The sequence below is a fragment of the Frankliniella occidentalis genome, unplaced genomic scaffold (genome assembly GCF_000697945.3).
Source record: "Frankliniella occidentalis isolate FOCC.00 unplaced genomic scaffold, Focc_3.1 Scaffold16, whole genome shotgun sequence".
NCBI classification, from domain to species: domain Eukaryota; kingdom Metazoa; phylum Arthropoda; class Insecta; order Thysanoptera; family Thripidae; genus Frankliniella; species Frankliniella occidentalis.
The window spans coordinates 2,548,473-2,568,346 of NW_026267146.1; the positions used below are offsets into that span (position 1 = coordinate 2,548,473).

General features: G+C 35.7%; 4 protein-coding genes across 11 annotated transcripts; 1 reads left to right on the plus strand and 3 right to left on the minus strand.

Moving 5' to 3' along the window:
* Window positions 1-62: 62 nt before the first annotated feature.
* LOC113208954 (EARP-interacting protein homolog) lies at window positions 63-2,299 on the minus strand. Its single transcript, XM_026426249.2, has 8 exons — window positions 2,184-2,299; window positions 1,948-2,007; window positions 1,522-1,747; window positions 1,168-1,430; window positions 904-1,085; window positions 676-801; window positions 437-592; window positions 63-322 (listed from the first exon to the last, which is right to left on the minus strand). The coding sequence occupies exons 2-8, from the start codon at window positions 1,987-1,989 to the stop codon at window positions 160-162; spliced, it is 1,158 nt and encodes a 385-aa protein (XP_026282034.1). The 5' UTR covers window positions 1,990-2,007; window positions 2,184-2,299; the 3' UTR covers window positions 63-159.
* An 80-nt stretch (window positions 2,300-2,379) lies between these two features.
* LOC113208300 (ethanolaminephosphotransferase 1) lies at window positions 2,380-9,334 on the plus strand. The gene is made up of 9 exons (XM_052264018.1): window positions 2,380-2,677; window positions 4,341-4,409; window positions 4,495-4,684; window positions 4,765-5,021; window positions 5,112-5,269; window positions 5,346-5,526; window positions 5,638-5,829; window positions 5,904-6,037; window positions 6,138-9,334. Exons 1-8 carry the CDS (start codon window positions 2,606-2,608, stop codon window positions 5,964-5,966), a joined length of 1,182 nt encoding a protein of 393 aa, XP_052119978.1. The 5' UTR covers window positions 2,380-2,605; the 3' UTR covers window positions 5,967-6,037; window positions 6,138-9,334.
* Window positions 9,328-14,364, minus strand: LOC113208307 (protein N-terminal glutamine amidohydrolase). Of its 5 annotated transcripts, XR_008010802.1 has the most exons (7): window positions 14,076-14,364; window positions 13,482-13,635; window positions 13,218-13,366; window positions 13,015-13,139; window positions 12,810-12,939; window positions 12,567-12,680; window positions 9,328-11,211 (listed from the first exon to the last, which is right to left on the minus strand). XR_008010802.1 is itself a non-coding variant. In XM_052264019.1 (6 exons), exons 1-5 carry the CDS (start codon window positions 14,210-14,212, stop codon window positions 12,824-12,826), a joined length of 681 nt encoding a protein of 226 aa, XP_052119979.1. In that variant the 5' UTR covers window positions 14,213-14,364; the 3' UTR covers window positions 9,328-11,211; window positions 12,810-12,823. The 5 variants fall into 5 exon arrangements, 3 of the variants coding, with proteins under 3 accessions (XP_052119979.1, XP_026281055.1, XP_026281047.1); XR_008010801.1 differs by having other exon boundaries at window positions 12,567-12,939; window positions 14,076-14,363; XM_052264019.1 differs by lacking the exon at window positions 12,567-12,680.
* A 318-nt stretch (window positions 14,365-14,682) lies between these two features.
* LOC113208334 (uncharacterized) lies at window positions 14,683-19,873 on the minus strand. Of its 4 annotated transcripts, none has more exons than XM_026425297.2 (7): window positions 19,709-19,871; window positions 19,085-19,182; window positions 18,826-18,983; window positions 18,570-18,733; window positions 17,772-17,866; window positions 17,437-17,528; window positions 17,152-17,301 (listed from the first exon to the last, which is right to left on the minus strand). In XM_026425297.2, exons 2-6 carry the CDS (start codon window positions 19,180-19,182, stop codon window positions 17,450-17,452), a joined length of 594 nt encoding a protein of 197 aa, XP_026281082.1. In that variant the 5' UTR covers window positions 19,709-19,871; the 3' UTR covers window positions 17,152-17,301; window positions 17,437-17,449. The 4 variants fall into 4 exon arrangements, with proteins under 4 accessions (XP_052119983.1, XP_052119982.1, XP_026281082.1 ...); XM_026425290.2 differs by having other exon boundaries at window positions 17,772-17,911; window positions 19,709-19,870; XM_052264023.1 differs by lacking the exon at window positions 17,437-17,528 and having other exon boundaries at window positions 14,683-17,301; window positions 19,709-19,873.
* Between the last annotated feature and the right edge of the window lies 1 nt (window position 19,874).

Consider the following 19,874-nt stretch of genomic DNA (forward strand, 5'->3'; position numbering starts at 1 on the left):
GTTTTGTAATAAAATAATAAAATAAAGTCATGTGTTGTTGCATTCAAATGATGGCAAACAAATTGCAAATTAAAAAGATGCATTTCATGTACCACCCAAAACATTTCCTACACCTTTCAAAAAGAACTCTCAGCAACATCATAAAACACAACAAAGATATTAGAGTAGAATTTTGTATTTCACTGCTTTAGGCACTTTGCTAATAACTAGTCGACCATCATAACTTAAAGAGGCAAAAGTCCAAGGATCAGCCACAGACCATTCAACACTATACACTGAATCTTCATGTTGGTCATAGGTAGCTAGAATTCCATCGGCGAGTCTACACATACATATACGCATACAAAAAGGAAAATTTAAAAAAATTAAGTATGCAACATTTTTAAAAAACTATTAAAATAATTTTGTTTTTTCTAATTTTGAAAGTAGTACTTACATTCCCTTCCTTGTATCACTTTCGTCCTCAGTTGCTCCTAAGTGTCCATCAGGTTCAGATGATATAGATGCAACACTAGTGAGCACTAAGCGAGCATCACTACTTGATGTTAGAACCAATTGGTCATGGAAATGATTATATCTCACTGCCCAAACCCTGTGAGAAAATTGAGTGATTAAATTAAAACACTATACAGCATTTGTACTTTGTTTAAACCAAAGTGAGATCATAATCATTACCAATGAGAGTGATCTGATCTTGAGATAACTGGTTCAGAAGGGTTTCGGACATCCCAAAATTTAGTGCATCCGTCATCTCCCCCAGATGCAATATAATACTGTTTATTGGGATTAATATCAAAGTCTCTGAAAGAAGACGTCATAAAATGATCATAATGTCAACAGTATACGGTAGATTTGGATCCCTAAGTAAATGCACGGTTTCGTTTGTTTTGAGTAAAAACTTACCTTACTAGTTGAGAATGAGCACCTTCAATACACCACGCTTGTTTATTATCCTCTCGAAGATCCCAGCTGCGTACACTGCATTCACTTGCAGTTACAAATTGAGTGCATTTATGATGAGGGTTCCATTTTCCAGTCATGAATTTTGGTTGACCTTTACTTTCAAGGGTCCCTTTAGAGACAAGCTGTGAAATAGGCATATGTAATTAGCGCATGCATTACCAAAATGAACACAATGCACAGTTGCTTTTAAATCCATACGCCAACCTTTGCTGATGATTCACTGACATCAAACATTAGAAAGTGATTGTCCACAATTGACATGACTCTTGACCCATCAGTAGGATGAAAAGCAGACACTTTGACTTCTTTGCCATATTCTGAAGTGTCAAATTCACACACACACTCAAGAGGCCCACTTGAAGAATGATGAGGACCACTACCTGTCTCTTGATCTGAGTCCCCACGATCATCACTTTCTGATGATGGCAGACGCCATAAACTTGATTTCATTAGGCATGTACTTTCTTCTGTAAATAAATTTTTAAAAAGTGAAAGAAATTATATAAGAATAGAAAATGTTGGGGGCAGCTAAGACAGCTAAGAAAATGCATTATTTACCTGTTAATGTATTATAACAGGTAGTTATGATGTCATGACTAACAGGTGATGGTGATACAGACCATATTTCCCCAACACTGTGAGGAAATACCCGGGTGTTTACAAAACTCTGCTCTTCATCAAGTTCTACAAGATGAATTTGGTTTTGGGAAAATTTCAGAGACTGAGTTCCGACAAAAAAGCGAACTGCCTCGGTTTCAGCAAGTTGAGGTGCCAGAGCACGAGCCTGGGAAAAAAAAAGGAAATTAATTTACAGGAGCAAGTTGAGAAAAATGATGGATTGTGCTTACATATTTTTAATTATTAGTTATTCAATCGACAACTTTTCAAAACGGAAATAACCTCTTAAAAACATTTGTCAAAAACTTACTACATGCTACAGAGGACGGTCGTTAAAACATTGTGTTTCATATTGAAAATTCATACCTGAAATTCTAGGCCGTAGATTATAGAATTGTCGTCTGCCATGTCGTCAAAAAAGTTCACCTGTCACCCGGGACAAATATGTTTATATACAAGCAGACATAAGACAGTTGTCAGTGTCAATGGTGACACGTAATAAAGAATCCTCTCCCAAAGCCTTGACACGACTGATTTGAAAATTCTGTATGACGAATAAGGTGCAATACATTCCGCAGCATAACACAAAACTATTTACTCACTCCTTTAGAATACGGGGACGAATTAACATGTTTGTGTGTTCAATCGGTCCAGGATATGGTCAGGTACTCGCACATACCACGACGGCATCACGGCCCGGTGGGTCGTTTCTCCGTTCCTCCCCTTTTTCCCCTTTCCCTTTCCTCCCCTCCCCTCCCTTCCCCCACCCCCCTCCTCTTTTCCCTCCCCTCTCCGTGACGACCAATGACGACTTGAATCATGGATCCCTAGTGGATCTCTCAACGCAACGGACGGGACAGCACGGCGGTTCTTTTTTTCCCGAGGGAGCACAATGTGTGAAATTAAGCACCTTGTTTTGATCTAGTAAAAGTTAGAGCTGACGTTTATTCTGAATCTTATGTTGAGCTGTCAATGTGGTCATCATTATTCTCCCTCTGTGTAAGAAGCGGTTTTGATCATCGTTATGGGTAACTTCAAGCTCATAGATCATGAGTACCTATCACCACAAGAACTGGCCGGATTTGAAACTTATAAGGTAAATTGGTTTGTCGACCAGCCCCCTCCCCTCTTCTAAGTTGAGGTTTAATTTATTTGATTATTGATACTGGTTTGTTTCGTGCGTTATGCCTGTTACGTTAAAATTTTCATGTGAGGTTATATGTTGCACTATACTTGTCAAATCTGAGTTTCAGTAACTGAAAGGCGCTTATAAATCCTTTGTAAGCAAAACATTACCGTAAACATCTATCTTGGTTAGCCTGTAATTACTTGCATACTTGTCAAGTTTAATGTTATAGTTGTTGTCATGGTCATTGGATATCGGTCATATCTGCTCTAATGTGTCAATCAATTCTTTCGAACCAGATCAGTCAATTGTCAAGTGTTTTGGACTATATGTAGTATTTTATTGTTTTTATGTTCAATTCTATGTATATTTTTATCCAGACTACATTTATCTCCCCATATAGTTAAAGGCAATTGCTGTTTCTTGGCCTCTGTTTTTTCTTACACATTTGTTTTGATCAGAACTGGAATATGTTTCATCGTAATACTGGAATGGTGCTGCTTCCGTACCTCCATTTTCCACGAATCTTGTTATAAAACTCTTCTTAGCTTGTAGTAAGGTGTTTTATCAGCATTACTGTTCTTATTTAAAATCACAAATTTTTGAACTTAATTTGAACATAATTTCTTAAAACAATAATTCTGGAATAAACAAATTCTTTCCCAGTTTCATTTTTTATTTACTCTTTGTTGCTATACTATTGTGCTTTATAGCATCAAGAATTTGTTTCTTATACTAGAAAATTTTTTGTTGAGTCACCATATTTTATTACATTGTTAGAAGTGTTCAAAGGGTGCTCCCCATCCTTTTCATTTGTATTGCAGAACAGTAGCATATTCATGTATAAATTTTGCAGGTGTTAACTAAGAAAAGTCAATTTTTATCTACATTTTCCCCCTGAAATTAGGATTGTTGCCATTCATTCCAAACCCCTGACCATGCATGCAGTTACCGGTTTATGTGTGCATTGTTTGCCACATTGGATGCAGAGTGCGCCGCGATGCAGACTTCGACCTCACGCGGGCTGTCCGTCCACGTCCATATCTTGTTTGGGTTGATTGCTCTCATTTTTGTCCCCCTAATTACTATTGTGAGGGGGGAAAAGGAAGAGAGGGGGGGGGGGGGGGTAATCAGTCAGCACATTATTTCGAGCGCAGTGCGTACGGCATTGCCAGCCTCTCTGTTGTGAGTACCGTACTTGCATTTTTCAGTCGCTCGGCGGGAATGAATGAATGTACTAAAGTTCTGTGGGATTTCAACTTTTTTTCCACTTAACTCTACTTTTAACTTTTCCTTCCACACTTAAAGTTTTAGTAAAAGGAATAGAGAAGGGAGATAAATGTGGTTTAAGGATTACAGTGCAAGAGTGCCCCGACAATGACTTAACTTCCCTTGACTTCACATTGTCTTCCCTTAAATTAAAGAAAATATGTACACAACTTGTGAAAATAAAATGGTTGTTACTTTAAGTGAAGACAAAATGAAGCCTGGAGAAGATATTGTGGGAGCAACCTGAAATAAAAACTTATCAAGCCTGTCAAGTACCTTGTAACTTTTTCATTTTGATGCTGGTCTGTGTTTGTGACATTTCTGATGTGCCTTAATTATCCTTTTTTTCTGCATTTGTTAACAGTATAGTTCAATAGACAGTAGCCCTATTGGAAAATACATCACACACCCATTTTGGAATTTTGTTGTCAAGGTATGTCCTAATTTTTTTCTTATTATGGATTAGATTCGAGATAACAGAAAATGTGTTATTTTTATCCTCCTCTGTCAATATTTAGTTTTGCCCAACATGGATTGCTCCCAATGTTCTCACCTTCTCCGGCTTTCTCCTTACTGTGGTGAACTTTATCATGTTCGCTTACTATGATCCTAATTTCTATGCATCAAGTATTGATAAACCTGATGCAACCATTCCTCGTTGGGTCTTTCTGCTAGCAGCCATTAATCTCTTTTTGGCTCATACTTTAGGTAAGCATTTCAGAATTATGCTTCAATATGTGTTTTCTTATAATTATGTTCTTTTACTTCTTGAGCTATGCCTGTTGCAGATGGTATTGACGGCAAACAAGCAAGGCGGACTGGAACAAGTGGTCCTCTAGGGGAGCTTTTTGATCACGGCTTAGATTCATGGTCTTCAGCCTTCATTCCCATATGCTTATATTCAGCATTTGGTTGCTCTGATCTTACAACTTTCCGTATGTTTTTCTGTTTATGGAATGTCTTCTTCAATTTCTACACTTCTCATTGGGAAAAGTATAACACAGGAGTATTATTTTTACCCTGGGGCTATGATGGGGCGATGATCGTAAGTTATGAGAACCTCAAATTTAATTAACAGCACTAAACTGTTTTTCATGACACATTTTAATTTAAGCTGTACTTCCTTTTTTTACAGGTTGTCATATTTCTTTTTACTATTACTGGTATTTTTGGTCATGAAATGTGGTACTTTTCACTGTGGAATGGTTTTACTGCTAGTCATCTATTTGAGTTCCTCTTCTATTTTAGTGCATTAATTACAAATGTACCAGTGGTACTGTGGAACATATATCTGTAAGTTAATATTTGTTGTCTTAATTTGTGGTTTTGGGTGTCATTCAATATTTATCATTGCTTATTAATTTGGCAGATCCTATCGAGATCGCACTGGCAGGATGAGGCCAGTTGTTGAAGCTGCGAGACCTCTGTTTCCTGTTTTTATACTAATGGCGATTTCTACAGTATGGGTTACTCAGTCACCAAATGACATTGTTTCAACAGATGCTCGAATAATGTTTTTGTTAGTTGGAACTCTATTTTCAAATATATGTGTGAGTTTGTTTTCAAGTTTGTTTTATAGTGCAGTTACAACAGGGCTCAATTTTGAATCTGAGTTAAATTTTGATTTCTATTTATATGGATATAACTTTAATTTGTTTCAGTGTCGGTTAATTGTTGCACAAATGAGCGATCAGCGTTGTGATTCATTCAATTTACTCTTGATTCCTTTAACTGCTGTTGTTGCTTGTGTGTGGCTCCTCCCTGCAAACCGATCTCTCCTCGTGGAGGAGGGCCTTCTATACTTGCTCACAGCATTTGTTATCTGTGCGCACACTCATTATGGAACATGTGTAGTAAGTTCTAATCCTTCCAAGACCACTGCCATCTATCTGTTGGAACCTTCGACTCAATTTTTCTAAATTTTTAGGTCAGGCAAATGTGTAGGCACTTCCATATTGATTGCTTCCATATTCGACAACACTCAGAATGACTATTAGCCGACAACATGTGTTAAATGGTTATTTATAATCAGATTAATTCCAAGAGCAAACTTACAGGCAAGTCTCTGGCAAATTAAGAACTTCTCTGTTCTTAGCCAACTGGTTTGGTTTATACTTATTATGTACTTCAATTAACTGTTCTGTTTTCATTTTTCAGGAAGTAAACAATTAACCAACCAAAGAAATTATGCACATATGTATTAGAGTAGATTATACTTGTGACCTAGCTTTTGAAACACTTTTTCCATTCAGTGCTGCAGATCTCATGGATGAGGTATGTAACAATTCTGAGCATTTTTCCTTTGGTCTTCTCCAGTCTAATCTAATCTTTATAAATTTTGATTATATTTGTGAATTTTGATTTTGCGTAATCTATAAAACAAAAAAGGAATCCTAAATTATTTTTTTTAATACTGAAAATACTAGAAATAGAATTGATTTCATTGTATCCAAATGCTTGTGATTCCACTGTTAAGGATGGGACAGTGAGCAGAGGGGAGGGGAAGAAAGAACCATACCCACTTTGCGATGTATTTGACATACTTGCCTATTGTTTACACTCATGTCATATCATAACTTTTTTTTCTCCCACAACTGCGTTCTGTGTTATAACTCATATTTATGTTGTCACTACTGTTGCTATTATCAGCACTGATATTTAAATATCCTCTAGGTATTAGCTCAGCAGTAATTCTCAAAGTTTTCGTACCTCAATAACCTGAACTGAATTTTACAGAGCTCAGAGCTGTTCTGGTTTTGTTCCATTTTTTTTTTTTGTCCTGCCCTGTACTTATTTAGTTTCATAGGCAACGGTAAATCTAGAAATTTTGTCAAAGTATGTATTGTAATTCTTCCATCTAAACATTTCTCCTGTGTCATACATGTGTGTTTGCTTTTCTCCTTTCACACAGTCTTCTATTTTTATGGTAGAATGCAGATAAATTCCATATTAATAAAGTTAAGTGGGTTTTTTATGTTGGTAGTTTATTAATTGTTTTGGGGGATGACAAGATTTATAAAATACCCTGATGATCTCTACTAAGATTTTCTGCACTTTGTATGATGAAGGAACTGTGTCTCTGATTTTATCTGAAGTGGGTATGTTCCAGCTTGCTAGCTTCCTGAACTCATGATTTTTCACAGCTGGTAGAATGTGCTTGAATTTGTGATTGATAAACCACGTCACCTGACAAAATTACTCACCTTCTTCTTTCGTGGAGATGATAGAAAATTAGGTATCAATTTTTTATACTTGGTGAACTGTGTGCACTTCATTCTTTTTAGAGCTTTAATTGATTTTTCCGGTTGGAAAGTTTATTTTTGAGACTTTAATCTAGATCATTGTGTTATTCCAAAAATCTCGTACCTATGTATAATGTGTGTCTATCTTAAGCTCTGATCAGATCTGTGTGGGAATAATTCATACTCAATATTTGTATTTCAGTGTGTTAGTGACAACCTCAAGGTATAGTACAATAGCCTCTTTATTTTATTGGTCAACAAACATAGTCTGTACCTGAAATTTACCAAATTGCTGTAAAACAAAAACAACAGTTGTAACTTATTGAGAATGGTTCTGCATAGAGCCTGTATGGTTGTTTTCTTATATTGTGGGGGACTGCTTAAAAAATCGTGAATGCCTTCTGTTTTTAATTTGACTTATTATCAAATTAATCCAATTTTGTCTTCTGCTTAGTCACTAATGATGAGTACCACTTACTAAAAGTTTAGGAACAGTACCTGTATTTTTTCCTGTGTTTTCAAAATCCTACCAGATTGTGATGTACAGGTTAATATTGATTGCACAGGGTGTTTCTCATTTGTATGTTTAAGCATGGTTTAAGTATATTTTGCCGACCTTTAGTTCCTGGATTGATGTTTCTATTTTTGAGTTGTATTGTGAGTCAGACCCATGTCAAAGCAGTGTTGCAGGTTTGCCTATCTTTGGGGCTGTTGTGCCTTAACGTTGGAGCAAGTAGGTAAACAAACTTGCATGTTTCTGTGTTGTAGCCCTGACACACCGTACATCCTTCTTGAATGCTATGCTGGCACCAATAGGTTCTGTTTGAAAAGAGTGTGATGGATTTGGAACAATGTAAAACTTGTTCAGGAACTTAATTTTCACCCTTTTTAAGCACCATGGTGTATACAATTATTGCCGAAGAATTCTCAAATCACACCGCACCTAGATTAAATGAAGAAACTCTTCCGCTCTACATTCTGCAAAACATTTGAGTGAGTTGTGATTTTGATTCTTCTTCCTCCTTTTTGTTTATACCTGCTGCCAATTAAATCATTTTTGTCCTTCTTTAAAACCTATTTAATTTAGTATCTACCTACTTCAAGTCATAAGTAAAGTCTATGACCCTCCTGGAAAGAAATGTGTTGTTTTTTTCTGGTGTAAGGAAGAAAGGTCTTTAATGCAATGAACTTTTATACTAGTGTTGTAAATAATTATTTTTAATTGCTATGGATTTGTTCATGTTGCTTTAGTGTTTGTTTCGTTTTGTCTTCTGCTTTTTAAGACATAAACCTTTTTGTTTGCTCTTGGTTGACACATGTTGTCCCTCGGACGTTTACTTTTATTTGGTTCTGTGCCATGTTGTGTGCCTGTACCATGTTTGTATTTTGAAATACTTTGGATTTCAGTTGCAGTTGTGTGTACTTGTCTTTGTTTTCTTAAGTAATTCCATTTCTAGTGTTAACGAGGCAGAATGGTAAAATATTTTATGGCTGTGTCTCTGTGTACATAAGTCAAAATGATTTATTAGAGGGTTGTTTCTAGATGGTTCTCAGAAAAAACAAGTCATCCCTATTTATCGATTATGGTACAATTATGTTATTTCAGTTTTGTTTTCTTCATCACCTTTCTTGTTGTTTATTCTTATTTCCATCATTGCAGGTTACAGTAGTAGTATGCCCAACTTTGTCTATATATAGTCAGTTTATCAACTTCCTCTGATGTAATTACACACACACTAAAAAAATATTCTCACCTGAGTGCATGCACTCAACCTCTTGCCCCCGCCCCACTCCCCTTTTTTAAGATTAAATATTAGCAACATTTTAGAATTATCTCAAGCGCTTGCACGCGCGCCTGTGTGTATGGTGTGTTTGGTGTTTGAGTACGACTAAAAGATTGGAAATTTATCACACTTAAACTGATTTCCAAACTTTTGAAGTATACTAGTATACTGTATTACAAACTAATGTTTGATGTCAATGTCACTTTCCTAAGTTGTCAAAAATGGAAACAGCTTATACATGTCTTGGTTCTCATTCAAAGCAGTTGTAATATCAAGCTTATTAAATATGTATATGTGTATGGAACAGGTGAATAAATGTCTTGAATTGTGAAGATGTTATATTTCATGACATCCAAAAGGGTCATATCATGAGACTGGGAAGTAGGTGATGCAAATCATAAGGTTCAGGATAGTACAATAAACTTTTAGGCCATAAATAACAGTGAAAGTTAAAGTATGAAGAACATTACAAATACGTAATTTGTAAATATTGAGTCAGACTTATGCTTTTAAACAGCATGCAATAAATATAGAGCAACGTAAATGTAGAGCAACAGTTTTTTCTTGGATTTTCTCATGTGAAAGGGAAAGTGAGGCATAGTTTAGGACATGAAAATAGCTAGAAAGGCAAGCAGACTATGAAACTGGATGTTGTAGAGTTTCCATTTTACTTGCACTGTTGCCTTGGTAATAATATCCTTGTAACATTAAAAGGGACAGATAGCTAAGTATAAGAAGAGGGTCTGACCAATATATTGAAGTGTAACAAATCACAAAAGACGAAATACAAAATGAAATGAAATTTGACCAATAGTAGTTTATAAAGGACATTTTGCTCTCTGTGACTATATGGAACCTCCATGAGGAAAACTTTCAAAAAGAAAGAGGAAAACAACTTCATTGCACCTTTAGTATTGACTTAATAAGGGTAAATGTGTATCGATTTGAAAACAACTAACTTTCTGAGTTATTACTCTTAAGTTAGTTCTATATTACAATAAAAAAAATAGTTTAATTGCTGCACAAAAAATACTTGTGCAATACAAGCAATGGAATATGACTGGAATATTAAAAACTTCAGATCATGCAAAGCAAGAATTGTCTGCAGATCTGAATAGATAAACTTATCCTAAGTCAACATAGATGAAAATTACACCCATTATCCTTCTGGGTGTAGTCAGAATTGAAGAACTTGAGCAAATCTTATCAAAGCCAATTTACACATTCGAATATCAGAATATAAAGCTATGGGCAACTCAGTCCCAAGGAAAACATTGTTCTGACGAAGACCTCATCGTGATCTCTTTATGGGTTATGAAACCACAATTTTCACCCTGGTGAGGTCATAAGTGCCAAAATGGTGACCTCGTAACCCATAAAGAGATCACAATGAGATCCTCGTGAGAATGTTTTCCTTGGGTATACCAAATGATTCATGTTATAGAAATTAATTCTTGTATTCAAACACAAAACTCCCAGTGGAATTAAGACATAGAAGACATACATGAAAAAACTTGAGGTATTGATAAAAGGCAAGAAAGATCCAGGAATCTGGGTATTATAAAGTAGGTAATAAAAAGTCATAGGATAGCAAGGTCTCTTAAAATAAAAAATGAGAGCAGTTATAACTTAACATTGAGTAAAATTTTGAAAACTTATCAAATAATATCCCATACCAAAAACAAATAGCCGTGATCAATGCTCCCAAGCTGTAATAAAACTTGGTCACAAATATATCAAAAGCCCATAAAACTGAAAAAGGGGACATAAAGAAACACGTCTAAATGCTTTTGTTAAGATTCAATAAAAAATCGTTTTTTACTTGTATTTCCTAAAAAAGAAAACATGTCACAGTCACTGAAAATTGACATCAAATTGATGTATTGATCATGCTCTAGTGTCACCTGTGTGTGCTCGTCTGTTTCTCTTTTATTTGAAGCACCAAAACCAACCACTAAAAATAGTTTAAAATGTTTGAAATTGCAAGCAAAAGTAAGAATTATGCTTTATCAGTTAGACCAATACATTTAGACATTTGATGGAAAACATTAGAACATACCAAGTCTTTCACTTACCCCACAAATTTCTGTAGTTAAACGGTACAGCATGCATGCGTACGGATGGGTTGCCTAATCGGTCGGGTCCATAAGGTGCCGTGGTCAGGAAGATAGGTAAACGTGCCCACACGCCTACATGCGGTGCAGTTTAACTGCGAAAGGGGTTGGGGTCAATCAGCCAACTGGTATATAAATTGCGTACACAATCAAAATTTCTTCCAGCTAATAGGAAAAACGTTCTCTCATTAATTTTTACAGACAGGATATTCAAGATGATTTTTATGAAAATATATGTTTGAAAACAAATACATAAAGATTGGTGCATAATTTGCTCCTGAGAAATATGTAAATGACATTAAAGCAAGTTGCACATTTCAAATTTATGAATTAAATGAAGATTGTAAATAGGCAAGAAGAACACATGCACAATACACAAGCAAGCTTAGGAGTTAGAATTATACTCATTGCACTAATGCAGGCACACATTCATTTACTTTCATGAGAAGATTTGAGAAAAGCCTTGTCAAAAGGGCTGGATCCGGTTAATTTTGACAACATTAAAGAGACACTTAAATATTAGTCGTGTGAAGCTTATGACAGCACATTAATATAAGTCACAGCCAACATCATCAATTACGATCAATGCAAGCAAGAGAGTAAACATAAATAGGACCTCAAGAAAACTCTTGTACTAATAACAGTTTAAAAAGCTGATAAAAAGTTTGACTAGGTTATTCATGTTATAGGATTTGTGCAAAGGGTTAATTCTGAGTAGAGGATATCAAAGTGAATAAATGTCAGATAGACTTATTTCAGTCAAGCAATTGACATTGTTGGTTAACTTGCCAATAAATCTCATTCAATGTACAGTACCAGATGAGAGATCAGAGTACTTCATTAATACAGAAGAAAAAAAAGCTATTATCGCTATTATAACGTGTAAAAAGAATAAAAAATAATAAGGCAGAACAGATGGCCCAGCCAAACTGCTGCATATATGTGGTTTGGTAACAATTGGTACCTGCAATACACACAAAAAGTTGTGTCTGCAAACACCTTTAAATTTGAGTAGAGAATTCAAGACTAAGTACAAAATAAAATAAAATGAATGACACTTACAATATAAACCAAAGACTGACTAGATTCACAGCAGGCAAGGCCTACTCAAAGAGATCGTAACATATTTCAATTAAATTAGTGCATATCAGAGGTAATTTTGTTTAAAAATAAAATGTTCGACAAGGTATAGTAACTGGCATAATTAAAAATGAGCAAAATACAAGTATCAAAATTTAACAAGTTAATCCCCTTCCCACCCACAAACGAAAGAAACCAAACAAAACGCAGTGTGTTTTGATTGATGGCAATTCGTTTTGATAAGACTTTGAAAGCAAAATTAGGAAAGAGGCACCACAAAGTATCACATACCTTAAAATTAAACACATAAATGTGCAATATTTGATAATGGAATAGAAACTGGAAGGAAAACGTGTTTGCCAATACTCACTTATCTCTTTTGCTTTTTTCCCCACAGCAACCGATGGAGATGGATTAAAGGAGAAAATTACTAACAGCATTGTCAGAGTTAAAAATGGCAGCGCTTGAATACAAGAAGCTGAAGCTGCATTGAATGTTAAAATGAGAACTTAAGATTTAGACAGCACAAATATTAATCAGTTCATTGATATTCAATGCACAATTATCATGATACTAATACACCTCACTGATATTCAATCAAAAGTCGACATACTTGGAGAAAAATATTCATGTTTGAGAGGACTGTTGATAAAATCGTTTGACAATTTGGGTAAGATTAAGAACCTGACCTGGGCCCTTACTCTGGTCCATATCCACATATTGGTCCATGTTGTGGCTGCTTGCTAGAAGACATATTGAATAAAGTATTAGGGAATTTTGTAATTGGGAAATATTCTAGAATAAATAATTTATCTAACCTGAAGTACTGATTAGGGGATAGGATGGGGGGGTTTTCAACCAAGTGTTGTCTGCTTTCCGCCAATGACGGCGATCAGAGGCAAAGTTCTGGAGATATTGTGCTGCAGGCACCACTCTAAAATACCTACAACAAAAGTAAAACAAACTTTCATCAATAAAGACCAATTTCTTAGCATTATCTACTCCATACCATTTCTCTTACCGGAAGTAATCAGGGTCAAGAACTTGATCTGTTCGGAAGGTCTCAGTTACATATTTATGAAAATGAGTTGGAAAAGGCAGTTCAGAGTCTAGATCATAAACAACACACCGTTCTCCAGAAGGCATATACAACAACATAGTGTGATAATCCTATAACAGAGGAGTTATTTGTTCATGGACCAATCATTAGAAGTCCAAGAAGAAGAACATAAAGACAAAACTTGTCAAGAACAGGAAACACTCATAAATTCTCTAATCAACTTACATATATCACAAGCTTATCCTCAGTTTCACCTGCCCTCTGACGCCACAGAGGTATAGTGCGAGCTTTATTCGATACAAACACCACATAGCAGTGTTGTAACTCTGATGGGAGCCGTGAGGATATATCCTCACACATTTTCCAAACATTCTCCTCACTGAAAACAGAAAGTGTTCATCAAAATTCTGCAATGGGTTGTCACTTTAGCATAAGAAAGTTAGATGTAACGGCGTTGACACATCAGAAAATTCGGACACAACCTGAGACAACAAGTTACGAGAGAATGATAACAAATCAATAAATATTGTGTCACGATGGATAAATGTTTCATGACATCAAAGTTCGATTTACTTTAGTGTTGAGAAACTGATACATTTTGTAGGGACTTTGCAATTTGACAGTGGTTTAAAATGAAGTGGCAATGTAAACTTATGTAACATTTAATATTTAAGTCTCTGTCTCTTGATTAAAACCAAACCAGTTGAAAACATTTCTTGACAATCATTAGCTAGCATAGAGACGCAAGACTCTTTGCCACAAGAACATTAAGTGTTACAGATTATGAAAACACAATAAAAATTATAACAATTTACTCACCAATATCCAGAAGTGTAAACACAACTCGATCGCAACGGCAAAATATTAATGATGTTCGAATTGGGCAAAGTTGCAGTATCTTGACGTTGAAATTTGTTGGTGAGCCCTGCAGCAGTTCCCGTCGGTTCCTTCGACATCTTAACAACTTTCTGTCGATTTCAGAGGTAGAAGGAGTCGTACGAACATATCCTGTAGCGCAGAAACACCACTATTTTCCCCCGTATCGACCACTTGTTGTCATTAAGCAGACATATTAAACATTCCAGTCGTCTGCAGTGGGTGCGTTCAATACATATCTGCGGCGTAACACGGTCTCCCACACCGGTCAAAACTGTCCCCTCACGGTCCGTTAGATTTTAGATTCTCCTCCCTTCTACTGGGTGCTTTCCATTGCTATGTTTGAAATAATTTATGAGGAGTATTTTCTGATACAACCAGATACAACCCAAAAAACTGGGGGAAAGGAGGGGTAGGGGGATAGGGAAGTACAATGAATCAGCTTCTTTCAAGCTCAAGGAGCCATTGCGATGTAAGCAACTTATTGAACTTTATGGTATGGAGCAATAGGATAGAAAAGAGGTAGAAATAAATTAATAAAACCACACACTTAAATTTATAATAGAGTTTAATTGCTGGTATTGAAAAAATAAAATAAAACCTTTAAATTATACATTAGAAAAATTAAGATTGCAAAATGGCATTGTATTAAAAAGCAGTCTGTGCTATTAGCACAAATACAGATGGAAAGTACAACTCCGTTAACAATACAAAACAGTCTGATGCTAACTAAGCAACTTCTGCACAATTTAGTGTCAAAATAGTCTTATCACAAAGTGCTTCACAAAAGTTAAATCATAAGATGAATAATTTCCAAAAAAATTACAGTTTAAGATACATTGTGCATGAATGTTTCTTGGGGCAAAAGTCACCCAACCACACCCTCAGCCAGTTTTGCCTTTGCAAAGTGGGGAAGATTTAACTCTTGATTGCAAAAGAAAGATAAGTGTTCTAATGACTGTGCTCAGTGACATGTCTTAATTCAGATAACAATTAAAACTTTCATTTGAACTCAACAGAAAGAAAAACAATAACACAAATAGACGCCACTTGGCAAGAAAAGACAATTAACAAAAAAGAGTAACAGGGTAACAGAGTAAATCGGACAAGCAAACGGCAAAAAATGATAAAGATAAAGAAAAATAATAAATTGGATCTAACATGTTTTCTTAACAATATGAATAAAAGAAATGGAGAAAAACCAAGACTGGTGGTTGTTACAGATCTACAGAAGTTCAAAAAGTCTTGCCTGTGATGGACGCACAGTTGCACATTTTAAAAAAAACAAATATAAAATATTTTGTAAGATTTCTAAAACCACGAAGATGATCAGATCTGAATTCATTCTTGCAAACTAGAAATACACTAAATACTAAGTCTGTGAAAGGTGTTCACAGAGAATAAAACATCTCAAGAAGACAACCAAAACAAAATAACTTGAAATACTGATAAGTTACAAGTGTGCCGCAAACAAATCACAACCAGATTCTAAAAGGTTGCAAATAAAAACATCAAACAAAGGAACAAAAAAAATAACAAAGGAAACAATAAAAGAAAGTGTCAATTTTGGACCAAAAGAAAACATGCTTCTACCTCACATGCCTCTACAAATGACAGCACTGACCTCCAAACACTTGAATTCGATACACTACAGTTAGTTTAAGATAACTTCTTTTGAAGGTTTGCAATACAATGATATTGAACTCAACTGAGGGAGGAGCTCATTGTGTGAGAAAATGTGCATGAACTATGAACATAACAAAAATTAATACCATTATAATGAATTGAGGAATCATTGCTGCTGATTTTCTCCCCAATGAAGGCTAAGATGTACAAATTACATTGTGAGATCGAGATTTCAAAGAAAACGCGTCTATTGAGTCCGATTGGGCGGCCCTCAGTGTAGTTGCACAGAAAACAAGTACCTAGTCAATGATAATACTATTAATATAGAGAAGGAAACAATAGATCGCAATCAATTGTCGAGCTAATTCCGTCATCATTGACAAATACAATGAAAATGAGACCTTATCAATACTTTTGTATTATTTGGAGCTATAATGGGCCTCAAAATTGACATTCTTCACAATGTTTAAAATGAATGCATGCATGCTGTAAAGAAATTCCTTTCAGAGCAAAAGTTTTCATACAGATGCACAACAATTAAAATTGTGATGTAACTAAACCTTGAACTAAACTGTACTCATCTCAGATGAAACATTGCTCTTCCCAGCTGTGTTGAATTCAGGAAATGTTTAGTTGGATATGGTAACCATAATTAGCTTCTTAGTTTTATCTTTGTTAGGTAAATTAACAATAAGATCACTTACACTAAGAATCTTGACTTTTTTTGAGAACCAAGTCAAGAGTCAGTAAACATAAAAATAAAACTGAAAACAATGTGAATTTGAATAAATAAATTTATGCCGAAGCACAATGGGCTATAAATACCTTACAGTGCTAACTGAATATGTTTAGCATATGTTCAAGGCAATGTACAATAGTCAAAAACACAAACTACACAAAAGGAGAATGAAAGAAGCCTTCTATAGGTTTAAATTTGCATAAATATTTGTAAAAAAAGAAAGCACTAAATTCATGCAATAGATGCACAAAAATATTTAAAAACTGCTTGAAAAGCATGTCTTACACTAAATAGGAAGCTATGTGCTTCACAGTCAGATCACAGACTCTTTCAAACTATGACACCTATGTGCAAAATTGAAACTTCTACAGTTATAAGATCTTACTTCTTAGAAAAAAGTGCTTTCAAGTTTTAAGTCATAGCTGTACTTACAAGTGTGATTCCATATCTAACCTTCTTTCCCACACAGGAAAGAAGTCAGAGTTGCACAGATCACTAACAGTGGTACACATGACTTAACACTAACCACCACAACCTGCATTTCACAGCATATCACTACAAACAGAGGAGGTATCCTCCTCATCCAACGAGAGTTTTGAGTCATATGGTGTCATATTAAAATAAATGCTGGCAAAAGATGACCGCAAAGACGGTGTTATCTCTTCACCGCTCGCCAAAGGAGCTATACCAGGACCAGAGCTCATTGATGGAGGTCTTCTGAAGTTTGTCATCGAAACCTTACGCTGCCTTCGTAGGTTTCGGTATCCAGAAGCCTTTCCCACGCTGCTGCATCGTCCCAGTATGCTGAAATCAATAAAAAAAACACCAGTTTACTCTTCTGTAATGTGGTGAAGCTTGGGTAAATATATTCTCACACACACAGAGGTTACAAAACACAATGACAGACAAGCAAAAAAACAAAAACAAAAACTACCATACCTCGTTCGTCTTGCTAGGCTTCTTCAACCTTACTCAGGGGACGGAGAACAATTCTTGGGTCAGGTTCCAGCATGCGTTCATTCTCTTCATTGCTATGTGAGTCAAACAAATAAAGCAGTTCCATGCATTAGAGTTAGTATGTTACAACAGTTAGATGACTATAACTCATTTCAAACAATACAAGTTACAAACAGAAAAAAAAAACAGAAAAAAACAGGAAGAACTATCTATATTGGAAGCAAATGAGTAAGACTGCTTAGCAGCTATGTAGCTTCACTCAAAAATAAACAAAACATCACAATATGGATGTTTAGTGGGAAAATTTGAAAACTAACCAGTCCTTGTTATCACTGCCCATGAGTTTGCGCCGTTCCTCCTCATCAGCAACAAGGTTGGGGGGTTGATATGCGACCTCCGACACTGGGGCATACTGCGCAGTGACCAGCAGGTCGGTAGACGGGTTCAGCGTCAGAATCTGAAACGGTGTATTATACTGAGAATGGCCATTGGTTGCACACCGTTGTTACAAATACTAAATTAAACAAAAATTCCCATGCTGCAAAAAATATAGAATGAAAAATAAACAAGATTCCCTGAGGAACAACCACAAACTATAAACAAACTATAAAGCACCATGTGAACAAACTACTCTACAAAATGGCCTATGCAGCAACAGCTATCATACCTAACTTCAAATCTTGGTTCCCAAAATTGCTACGACAATCTACAAACAATCATGTATCCTTAAAGGACCTACATAAGTCAATCAGGTTGCTGTAGCTACTTGTAATAACCTCAGGAAACTAGATTTAGGAGAGAAAAAGCAAAGTGACTATAAATTTAAACATGTAACTAAGGTGTGCAACACATGTACCCCACACGAGACTGTTTAAATCCTTGCGAAGTAGAAGTAACCAGAGATATGGTAAAATTGAACCTCACCAATTTTATGCTAGATTTAAGAACAAATCAAAAATTGAACAAGTTATTAAGACTTTGATTTTGACGGTTTATAAGATAGAACATTTCGATTGGTCCAGGCTACAATGTACAAGGAACATGCATTGTGCTGTTCATGGTGCTGTTGCTGTTGTCCACAGGATGTCAAGTTCTCATTGATACCAAGGCCCCACCTGTCCATTTCCTGCTTGGTTCTCTCGCAGCTGTCTGGCCATGCGTTGTTCTTTGGATGGAAAGCACGGACAATTTTTACGGCGGCGTTCAGCTCGTACATAATATGATAGCATCATAAGTCCAAACAGCATAAGAATAGCACCAATAATCAATATCACCAAGTCTGGAATAAGATTGAAGCATTAATCAAAGCTGGGATTCAAATATTAACAAAAATCACACAGAAAAATGGAAAAAATAAAATCATAAAATTACCTGTTGACTCTCCTTGGGGCATGTTATCATCACTTGGTTCTACCTCATGTTGATGTTTATTTCCTATATCAACAGCACCTTCAATTACCATAATGAGGCCAACAGCTAATGAGAATAATCCCAATATCAGGAGAAGCCACTGAGTACATCGTGCCCCGCTGGAAAATAAAAATATGGTTTAGGTCTATATTTTTTCCTGCAGAAAGTAAAATAAATTCACAGCCATAGGGACAAGCATGAAAGTATACTATAGACTGACCGAAGGCCCTGACTAACAGTTTGGCTCAAGTAGCCAGCTGGGCCGTGCTGTTCATAGCTAACAGTGGTTGGTTGGTAAACTGGTCCGCTGGCAGGCATCTAGTACACATGAAAGAAAATTGATAAAATTTTAACAGTAGCTTTATTGATATAGCTTAGAACAAGTACATCAAATGTCAATGCCACGATTTGACAATTGCAGACGATAAGACAAAAGCTTCTTACATGCACAAATTATTTTAAAGTATTTTACAGTAATTTAAAGAATTCAATAAATATTAATGTTATCCGAGAGAAATGTGATCAAACGACAGAACTTTATGAAAATTAGTTCGAATGAATCGAATTGGAAGCATCTGTTTTCAATACAAGGACATAGCACCTATAACCTAAAAATAAAAACAAATCGGGCTTTACTTAGGCTACTAATACAGAGTAAAAAGTTCATGAAACCTCGCCTCCACAAAACTACACACAGAGAGAAAATGAAATGCACAACGAGCGATTTCAATCCGAACTGAAGTATACAAATGCTGACCACAAGTGCCATTTGTCAGTCATATTGTTGTTGTAAAGTTACCTTCAGAGTTAAAATGGTTTGACCGCAAAAATACAGCAAACTCACCGTAAACAAGGGGCAACTAGCACTTTCAAGTAGACAGATTAATCTACCAACCGTTTGGTTGGAAATATGAACAGATCTAACGTTACTACTGTTTCATCACAAAACTATGCAATACATTCTGATGTCAGCCACCAGCCTCATCCAACCATCAAACTGTCTGTCTGTC

What these genes read in the sequence shown, in the direction of transcription:
- LOC113208954 (XM_026426249.2), bottom strand. Translation starts at nt 1,989, where the DNA reads ATGGCAGACGACAATTCTATAATCTACGGCCTAGAATTTCAG. An exon ending in TCAGTGAATCATCAGCAAAG is followed by an intron (nt 1,086 to 1,167) that starts GTTGGCGTATGG and finishes CCTATTTCACAG; the next exon opens with CTTGTCTCTAAAGGGACCCT. An exon ending in AGATCAGATCACTCTCATTG is followed by an intron (nt 593 to 675) that starts GTAATGATTATG and finishes ATTTTCTCACAG; the next exon opens with GGTTTGGGCAGTGAGATATA.
- LOC113208300 (XM_052264018.1), top strand. Translation starts at nt 2,606, where the DNA reads ATGGGTAACTTCAAGCTCATAGATCATGAGTACCTATCACCACAAGAA. An exon ending in CTCTATTTTCAAATATATGT is followed by an intron (nt 5,527 to 5,637) that starts GTGAGTTTGTTT and finishes AATTTGTTTCAG; the next exon opens with TGTCGGTTAATTGTTGCACA. An exon ending in CTCATTATGGAACATGTGTA is followed by an intron (nt 5,830 to 5,903) that starts GTAAGTTCTAAT and finishes CTAAATTTTTAG; the next exon opens with GTCAGGCAAATGTGTAGGCA.
- LOC113208307 (XM_052264019.1), bottom strand. Translation starts at nt 14,212, where the DNA reads ATGTCGAAGGAACCGACGGGAACTGCTGCAGGGCTCACCAACAAATTT. An exon ending in AGGATAAGCTTGTGATATAT is followed by an intron (nt 13,367 to 13,481) that starts GTAAGTTGATTA and finishes CCTCTGTTATAG; the next exon opens with GATTATCACACTATGTTGTT. An exon ending in TCCCCTAATCAGTACTTCAG is followed by an intron (nt 12,940 to 13,014) that starts GTTAGATAAATT and finishes TATGTCTTCTAG; the next exon opens with CAAGCAGCCACAACATGGAC.
- LOC113208334 (XM_052264022.1), bottom strand. Translation starts at nt 19,182, where the DNA reads ATGCCTGCCAGCGGACCAGTTTACCAACCAACCACTGTTAGCTATGAA. An exon ending in ACCAAGCAGGAAATGGACAG is followed by an intron (nt 17,912 to 18,569) that starts GTGGGGCCTTGG and finishes ACACCGTTTCAG; the next exon opens with ATTCTGACGCTGAACCCGTC. An exon ending in GGCAGTGATAACAAGGACTG is followed by an intron (nt 17,302 to 17,771) that starts GTTAGTTTTCAA and finishes TATTGATTTCAG; the next exon opens with CATACTGGGACGATGCAGCA.